The following is a 9881-nucleotide window of genomic DNA, read 5'->3' as shown; positions in this document are numbered from 1 at the left end:
TGGCAGAAGGTGGCCTAGGTAACATTCTCTGGATCCCCTAGGCATTCTTTTTTTTCCCTTCCCCACCCAGGGGTCAGATGGCACAATCTGAGGACTGAGAAGCTCACCCTGAGGGCTGCAGCAGCTCGCCCTGAGCCGGGGGCCGAGGGCAGCCCACCGATAACTTATGGTCATGGAATTTCTAGATTAAATAGGACTTCCAGCTTTTTAAGGACATCTCGTATGTTTTCTGCAGTGTTTGTGATATTTTACACTCCTTTCAGAAGTCTGAGTGCTCAGTCTCTCCACACCTTCTCCACCAAAGGTGAGATGATGGTACTAATACACTACATTGAAAGGTCTATACTCAAACAAACATGAAGCCTCCAAGGGAATGGGCAGAGTTTTAGAAACACACTACCTATCTATTTGAACCAACCCAGCACAGAAGGAGAAATCAAATAGGTCATAAAAAAACTCCCAAGCAGAAAAAGGCCTTGACCAGACAGCTTGTACAGGTAAATTCTGTCAAACATTCAGGAATAGCTGATAAGACTTCTACTCAAAGTGTTACACTGTATAGAAAAAGAATACTCCCTTATTCAGAACAAGAAGATAATGCATGATTTTAAGTCAGCAAAAGTATGCATCAGGTTTGTATCCCATTTGTCTTATCCTGTATGCGAAACAAATAATGTGAGAAGCTGGAGTATATGAAGAATAATGTGGCATCAGAAGCAGAGATTGATTCAGCAGCAACTTGCACTACACAAAGGACACAGCCTTACTCACTGCAAATGACAAGGATTCAAAGCACTGATGAACCTAAAGGCTGTAACCTTCAGTGCGGATTGTAACTCAACTGAAACAAAAAATCTCCATAGACCAGTAAGCAAGATAATGCTAAATGGAAGCAAAAGACTGAAGTTGTCACTGTCTTCATTTAGATCCAGTTACCACCATGGAAACAGATAAGAAATCAAAAGATATATTACATGGGGCAGATCTTTTATCAGGAATCCCTTTAATGTGCTTACAAAGAGTAGGAGGGAAGTTCTAAAGAGTAAGGGTGTCAATTCAAAGACTAAGATGTAGCCAAACCATGGTATTTTCATTTGTATCATATGCATGTGAAGGTAAGACTGAAGAATTGATGCCTTTCAATTGTAGTGTTCACAAAGAGTATTAAATATGCCATGGACTGCCAGAAGAACAAACAAAACTGTTTAGGAAATAGTGAAGCCAGGCTGCTCCTCAGAAGCACAGAAGGTGAGACTTGTCTCATTCATTTTGGATACGTTCTCAGGAGAAAGAGATGATGCTTGGAAAAGTACTAGGTCAGCAAAAGAAATGACCCTCAGCGAGTGACTCCGACAGCAGGCTTAAGAGAAGCAGAGATTTTAAAGGTGATGATGATCTGGGCAGTTTTGTTCTGTAACATATAGGATCTGTATGCCTTGGAGACAACTCTACTGCACCTCACAGCAACATCAACTTCTAGAACATCTTCATACATGAAATAGTTAAAGGCAGTCTTAATTCCTTAGTTCTCCCTGGACAGGTACTAACAGCTGTGAGAAAGAAGAATTACACCTGTTTCCAAATGCTTTCTGCTTAACCTGCTTCCCTTATTGTTGGCACCACAGGTGGAAGAACTGATAATGAGCTCTGGTACTCTCTGTGATAGCTCTGAAACCAGAGCTACTCTTATCCTCCTGGATTTGTAGTCATTTCAGATCCAAATGCGAAAAGAAGCTGTGTTTCTGTGTTAGCAAAATGAACTTCTTTTGAAAAGGCTTCCTTTAGGATATCATTGAGCCTTATTCATAGCTTCCAGCCTTCATAAAAATGCCCCATGCTAAGGACCTCAGCTTTTTCCCATGTTACAGTATTCACCACTCTCCACCACTTCTCTCTACCCCACACTGCTATTAATGCATTCCCAAGTGTTCCATTAGATGTGCTGACACTGCTACAGGAAAAAAAAATGGTGGTTCCTGATTTGTGGTAACCCAGCAACAGTTTCTTAGTACTTGGTGCCCTTGATCAGCAGATGCTTTCCCTTGGGGTAGTCCCTGGGTGCTTGTGAGTTTTTATCTGGCTGGCTTCTTGGGTCTCCTTCCTCCTTCCCAGCCTTTGTCTTTTAGAAAGCTTACCTAACTTACCCTTCTTACTCCTTGGGAAGGGGTAAGGGAGTTATCTGCTTTAGTGGAGCAGACAAGCCAAGGAATAAAGCTAGTTAAGCAGAAATATTGACCTACTTCTCTACCCTACCCCCCTACTCTTGCCTTTTTAGGGTGAATGTCCAAGTTACTATGGCAACTTCTGTTTTCATTTATCTCTGGCTTACTGACTGGCTTGTGTTGGTACTGAATGCTGAAAAACTCCAATTCAAGTGCCTACACTAAGCCCATTGCTCTTGTCTGGATTTATTTTTAAGATTAGTCCTAGTGTTGATAGAAATTTTGTATGTTCAATTCTGGCTGATGATGAACATAAAACATTTTAATTACTGCCCTTTACAGAATTTCAGCAAGCCACTTGGAGTGCCTCTTTGTCTCAGCTTCTCTTATAATTGTTCAGGGTGTTATTTAAGCTTAGCTTTGTTTTGCCTTCAGTAATTTTGACACTTGTTAGGAGGAGAAAAAAAAGGAGAAAATGGCTCTAGTAAATTGTGCGTTCTTGGCCTGCCTGTAGCCCCTAAACTGGTTTTAAAAGATTATCCCCCTGTGTTCAAGGTATTTTCTTTAAGCCTGGGACTTTACTGTGTAAGAAGTGGTAACTAGAAATTGCTGTGAGCTCTTTGAAAGTTTCTGGAAAGCAAGGCAGAGCCGTTTAATTGTTAGGTAGGTGTTCCAAAAATTCACACACACAAGGAGGTGAGCTTTGGAGACTGCTGGATAGATGAGAGTAATTAGATGAAGTAGTTACTCCCAGAGCTAGGGTCTCCTGACAGTGCTCTACCTCTAACCCTGTAGGTTTAGTCCCAGGTTGGTTGGGGAGTCTGTGTAGGTTTCCCAGGAATTTACAGTGGGGCAGATGTCGGAATGATAGTGTAGGCCTTGCCCTCATTTTAACTAGATCTGACCTGATTTTATAAATGATATACATGGATTTTACTTGCTGAAGGGGTTCTGCTCTCAAGAAAAAGTTTGAAAACCAGTGGTACAGCAGGCTACCTATTGTCCTACAGAATAGATGTGGTGATGAGGGAACTGAACTCTTGAGAAAAGGCAACGCCAAAGACCCTCTTAGTTATTTAACTTGTTGAAGTTGATCTTCATTGTAATGATTTCTAAAAAGATACCATTTTCTATCCATTAAAAGGCTTAGTTTTATGAGAGTGGGAAAAATCTTATCATAAAATAGCTGATACAGAATTATTTACGTAAATGCTGAAATGAATGATAAAGTCAAGAATGATTGGGAATTAGAAAAAAGATGATTCAGATGCTATGGAGGAAGAATTTCCAGTGTCTGAAATATACCAAGAAACACTATCAAAAGGATACCAATGAGAGTTGTACATTGGAAACTCTGGTGCAGTCTTTGGGTTGTGTGAATTACTTGACAGTAATCAAATGTATATGTGTTACCCTGTTTATATGTGAGGAATCTGAAGGCTCAGAAGGCTCAGAAAAGTCACACTGGAATCTAGATCAGCTGAATTGCACAACAGAGTCCTCATCCCTTTGCTACTCTCCTCCCTTCACCATACTCATGTAAACCTACATACAAATTTTAAAGGCTGTAAACAGTCTAGTTTCTCTTGCTCCCCCACTCTAATCTCTCACCTCCCGCTGGCTTACTATTTAAACACTTTAGGCTTTTTCAGTCTACTGTTTGGTTTTCTAATGTGAGGAAATATGCATGTGAAAATATAGCCACCTCTTCTTAGATTAAGGAGCATTTTACAGGGAACTCTGGTGGCGTAGTGGCAGGAAGCTGCACTGCAATCCCAGAGGCCTGTGGTTTAAATCCACCAGATGCTCTGTTGGAGAAGGAGGGTCAATCTCCTATACCAGTCAGATCCAATTTGATGATACACACACACAAAAGTAATAAAATTATAAAAAAGAAATAATGGCATTTTGCATAGTAACATTTTCTTCTTGCTTTTACTCTTCTCCCCCCCCCCCACCCCAGTTTTTGGATAGTTTCTGAACATTTTCAATAGAAATCAGTAAAATAAAGGATGTCCAAAATACTGTTACTAGAAACTGTACCCTTAGACAAGTTTCCACATGTACAGTGTAGTGAGTTATTGACAAATACATGGCAGCAGAGCTGGCACACATTTGAATGAGGCATTCTTTTCTTTTTTATTTTTTTTTTATTTTTATTTTTGTGTGCGTGTACCGTCAAATCAGATCTGACTGATACAGGAGGAGATTGTCCCTCCTTACCCGGCAGAGCATCTGGTGGATTCGAACCATTCGCCTCTGGGATTGTAGTTGCAGCTCCTTGCCACTAGGCCACCAGAGCTCCCCTTGAATGAGGCATTCTTGGTGAGCTATTCTGACATCCTTCCCAGCACACTATGTGTCCATGTTCTTAGCATCTTGCTTCTGGGCTTTCTTCACTCAGGGATAGCTTGTGTAGGATCTAGGGCAGTAGATTTAAAAGAGAGTGACAAAGCAAGGAGACTTGAGAGCTACCCCACTCAAGGCCAGTCTCCCCCTTCTACAAACTGTTTTGTCAAAGCAAAGTGCCAGTGGCTTCTCTGTACTAGTCTCTCTTCTAACATATGCTAGGAATAACAATGATGTCGTTTCTTGTAGCTTTGCTTGAGTTTCTGCTTTAGATATATAATTAACAACTTTGGCAATATAGCAAAATACTTTTTTATTTGGGTTAAGTTACATCTTATTTAAAAAACAGTTAACTGCTATACCACCTAGTTATAAAAGTTAAAATACAAGTGAGAATTTAAGAAATTTGTGAACCACTCTGCCAAGTGAAGCATATTTAAAATTTTTAAGAACAGGCCTGATTAATTGTTGCAACCTAGTTTGTTTTAAACTGTTTCAATTTAATATGTTTTAAATACTGCAACAAAATAACTTCTAAAATCCCTCCTCCCATTGATTGCATTTATAAGTCTTTGCAATGTGGAAGATACTCAAACCCCTGTATTCCTTGTGGAACCTGCAACCCCTCTTCACATTGTCCTTTCAGCTGGGCGGTGTAGTAGAACACCAGTAGAAGATCTTCTAATCTGAAATCACTTGTAAAGTCACCTCCTGGTTCTTCCCATTAACTAGATTACTAAATGGTTTCCTTGTCTTTTTTTACTTTGTTGCTGCTGTTATGTACCTGTCATTGATTTGGAACTAACAGCTGGCTCTCCAAGCAGATTTTCAAAGGCTATAAATCCGACAAGAGGAAATTGCCCATCTTCTCCCACAGGAACAGTTGGTGGATTCAAACCATGTGCCTTTGGGTTGACAGCACAACTCCTTACCACTAAACCACCAGAGCATCTCTTTTTTAAACTATGGGAATATAACATTGCATTATTTATGTATACTTTGTTAAACTAGATTGTGACAGTTTGAGTGTAGCGCCCTTATTTCAAAAATATTGTAATAGGAGCTCAGCTCATATTAGCAAAAGAAGATGAATGGGAAAAGCAGGTTCTGGTTCATTAGATTTTTGTGACAAGGTATAAAATCATAGGACATAGGCATTAAATTCAGCTATTTCTGAAGATGTGATACACTTTCCTATGACCTCCCTTGCTAAAAAGTGTAATATATGAACAGGAGAATCCACCAGGTGTTTTTTCTGGAGAAGGAGGGTCAATTTCTTCCTGTACTGGTCTGATCTGATTTGATGGTACATGCACAAAAAAGAATAAAATAAAATTTAAAAAAACACAACCAGGAGAGAGGTGATTGCTTTGCTGTCCTTACGTGGAGTAATTTATAAAGTTACTTGTCTTCTGAGTGACTACTTTATAGCTAGAATAAAACTAAATGTCAGACTCTCGTGAGCAAGTGTGTGCATGTGTATGTCTATTAAAGCATTTCATTAGAAACTCACTGTCACATGTTGGTTGATCATTGAAATTAGTCTCTTTGCTTTATTGGCCGTGGCTCCCTCAAACCTAGAAATGTAAATATCTGGTAGGTCTTATCAGGTCTAGTTGTGTATGTGTTTCTGCTTTAATTCCAGAAACAATGATTAGTTTATAATTACTTATGGGGAAAAAATTTTTGAAAGCTTGCCCTAACTAGCATGAGAAATGAGGAGCACAGCAATATCTTTAATTTATTGATGGCCATTTATGAGCGAGCATAAATAACCACTCCTGTCAAAAGAGATTAGCCCCACTGGTAGACGGATGACCTTTGGCATGCCGGATGTACTGTTAGGAAAGGTCCTGTCACAATGAGCTTTCCATGGTAACAGGCTTGGGTATCAAGAGATGAAATGGAGAATTAGTTTCTTGTTCCTTATTTTACACATCCAGACATTGTGCAACCTCTGTCTTTTCTACCTGGCTCAATAATCATTTGTATAACTTCTTTTGTACAAAGTATCAAAATGTTGACAAGGCTTTCTGGAAACTGTAGACATTATTTCTCAATGTTGTATAAGTGAGCAATGGCAATATTACTGTCCAAATGTCAGCAAGAACCTGTCTGATCTTGCTTGAAACAATAGTTGGACAAGTTCAGGCTCAGATAGGACATAGAGTCTGCTGTTCATTTCTCAAAAGCATGTTCTTATTTAAACCTTTTGCTTTTGACCCTTTTCTTTCTGATTTGTCTTCTAGCATTCTTTAATTTCCTTTTTTTATTTAGTTCATTTCTGGATAAAGATAAAATATGGAGTGTTTCTTGGAAGTCTCATTTCTGATAGTACTTTAAAAGAGTTCTCAAACAGAAATGTCTGTTTTGTTTTGGATGGATAAGAGTGTGGAATTGCCATTGAACTCTACAAGCCTTACCTAGTAGACCTAGTATGTTTGCACTGTTTCCAGATAGAGTTAAGAGCTGCAGAGTTATTATTCTGTTTTGCAGAAATCCATTGACTCAGTTCCAACTTAGAGTGGCCTTGTAGTCACTAGCCACTTCCTAAGTAACGTTCCTCTTGAAACGCTTATGAACTTTGATAAATGTCGATAGTTTGTAGAGGCGCTCTAAGCCTTTTGTTCATAGGGTCGCTACGAGTCATGCTCGACTTGGAGATAGTCAACAACTGTAATCTTTACAGAAGCAGATTGCCACCGCTTTCTCCCACAGAGAGGTTGCTAGGTTTGAATCCCCCCAGCTTTACCCTAAAGGCTGACCACTTAACTACTGTGCTGCTAGGGTTCTTGCAGGACTAGATCTTCAACTTGGTTTACTGTTTTTAGCCTTTTCCTTACTAGCTTTACCTACTCATTTTGATCCTGACGTTAGAATTGTCTTAATTTATGAAAGTCTTTATAAAATTTGTTAGCAAGTAACAAATCTATAGTGTCACATATATATTCCTCTGTATGATTATGTATTATATGCATGAGAATAATGTGGAACAAGGGGTGCATTGCTGGGGGAGAGGAAGGAGAGTCATTGGGGAGAAAATATGCAACAATGAATGAAAAATACATATATATTCTCATTGCAAGCCACCAACTTGGGTCTCATGGCTCTGTGTATTCCTACAGTATTTGTGAGAACAGCTTTGAAATGGTTTGAGGCCTTGCCCTCCACTACCTACACCAAGATTATAGAAATTGCAGACAATTTAAATGTGTGAGTGTGAGAGTGTGTGTGTGTGTCCATTAGTCATAGCTAAATGTCTTTTCTCTTATCCCCTGCCTGTATACCATTTGGAAAGTTTTCACTTTAAAGAAAATTTTAAAACAGTGATGTGGTTTGATAATTTTTAAATGCGGCTTGAGTCCCTCTATAGTGAGCAAGGTGTAATTCATCTTCCAGGCTTGGGATAGGAGAAAATGACAGTCTTGATTTACATAAACTGCCTTCAGTTCTCATGTTTTCAGTAGTCTTGATGTGCCCTTGCTGTCCCCACCTGAGGGGCAGTTGTGAGTCAAGCCATTGGCTTGGCTTCAACATTAACCAAGATTAAGCAGTCTTCCTTTTTGGCCCGTGTGATCCATCTGGCTCTGGTCATTCCAAGCTTATGATCTCACAAGCTGTGGTTCACTGACTGCTTTATTTCAAGTCTCAGCAAGTACAAATTTAAACTACAAGCTGGTGATTTCGAGCTGTGCAGGTCTCTGTAGGAAGGAATACAGGGCCCCAGGGTCCACAAGTTGCCATGTGATAAAGTAATTTGTACAGGCCTGCTTTGAACAAAACAGGTCTAAATTGTTCAACAGTATATTTTGCAAATGGAAGATATTGATAGCCAGAACAAAGGCAGCAATGTATAGTGGGGGAGGGAACAGGAATTTGAAGTTCAAATTAAAATTCTTTAGTTACTACTTATATAAGCTGAATATTATTAGCTGTAAAAGTTTTCCTGTCTGTAAAATGGGTAGATGGAAATGAAAAATAAACAACCTAAATTAAAAATTTAAAAAAAAATGGGTAGATGGAAAACCTGCCTTAGAAGATTATTATTGTAAATCTTGGAGATAACATGAACAAAGACCTTTGTATTTTTTTGCTCTGTGTATGATAGCTGTATCATTTTCATAGTTGAGTCCATTATAGTACCTGACATTTCTTTATTTGTATAGCTTTTCTCTTCCCTGCCTTCTTTTTCTTTCAGTCACCACCAAGTAAACGAAGAAAACTGGAGAAACCAAGAAAACCCATTACATTTGTAGTATTGGAGTCTGTGATGAAGGAATTATCCCTCAAAGCCTCATCTTTGGGTTCTGAGACAGTGGAAGGCATAGTGGTTGTGACAACATGGATTGAAAAAATACTCACTGATCTGAAGGTACCTGGTTAAGCATGCTGAAGAAGTAGTTAACAGTATTCTTTCATTCTTCTTTGCTTCTATTTTTAAAGGCATTTACAGAAGAAGTGCTTTCCTATAAAATTCTGTTTTTCTTCCAAATAGGTCCAGCACAAGCGAGTTCCCTGTGGAAAGGAGGAAGTTAGCCTTTTCCTAACAGCCATAGAAAACTCCTGGATTCATTTAAGAAGGAAGAAACGAGAACGAGTAAGACAATTGAGAGAAGTTCCCCGAGCTCCTGAGGGCGTCATCCAAGCCTTGGAAGAGAAAAAGTCCACCCCTAAAGAGTCTGGCAGTAGCCAAGATTTGGCCCCAGGTCCCCAGGAAAGCACCCCATGCAGGCTTGCTGTACAAGAGGGCAAGTCTGTCACTACTGAGGGGCTCTGCCCAAACCACCATTCCTTTTCCCAAGAAGAAAACCCATTACCTACGGAGGATGAAAGGAGTGAGGGGAAGGGAAGCTTGGAGGTTTGGGAAACTTGTAAAGGCTCTAGCAATGGACCCCAGGACCGAGAGGCATCTGAGCAGGCCAGCAACCCAATGGCTGAAAAGGGAAAACATCTTCAAGGAGTGACTGGACATTATCTGTTTAAGTGTTTGATAAACGTTAAGAAGGAAGTGGATGATGCGTTAGTTGAAATGCATTGGGTTGAGGGCCAGAACAGGGATCTGATGAATCAGCTTTGTACTTACATACGTAACCAAATTTTCAGGCTTGTTGCTAGTTAATTCTAGTTCCAGACTTAACTGCAGTTGGGAAAAGTGTCTACGAAACACACACCTTTTTTCTTTTTCTTTTTTTTTAATTTAACAGGGAGTTACATTTTGGCATTTCAGGGAGAACTGTTAGCAGCCGCAACAAAAAGGCACCAGTAAACTCATGAGAGATTTAAACCTGACTGAAGCTGGTTAAGTCTTCTTAGACTGGTTCTATCTCATAGCAACAGGGTCATTTTTGGAGTCTGGTGTTGAGAGGGCTG

The 9881-nt window shown here is 39.6% G+C and overlaps 1 protein-coding gene across 1 annotated transcript in view; it reads left to right on the top strand.

The window, feature by feature from the left end:
- Window positions 1-9630, top strand: part of METTL16 (methyltransferase like 16) — an 85661-nt gene extending 76031 nt beyond the window's left edge. Inside the window, exons 8-9 of the mRNA XM_006891037.1 lie at window positions 8710-8883; window positions 9007-9630. Coding sequence (XP_006891099.1) covers window positions 8710-8883; window positions 9007-9630 — 798 coding nt within the window. The remainder of the gene's footprint in view (window positions 1-8709; window positions 8884-9006) is intronic.
- Window positions 9631-9881: the final 251 nt, after the last annotated feature.

Source organism: Elephantulus edwardii, unplaced genomic scaffold (genome assembly GCF_000299155.1).
Source record: "Elephantulus edwardii isolate Elephantulus edwardi_28Jun2011 unplaced genomic scaffold, EleEdw1.0 scaffold00094, whole genome shotgun sequence".
Taxonomy (NCBI): Eukaryota; Metazoa; Chordata; class Mammalia; order Macroscelidea; family Macroscelididae; genus Elephantulus; species Elephantulus edwardii.
The sequence above is the reverse complement of the archived record's forward strand: the minus strand, read 5'-3'. Positions and strand labels throughout refer to the sequence as shown.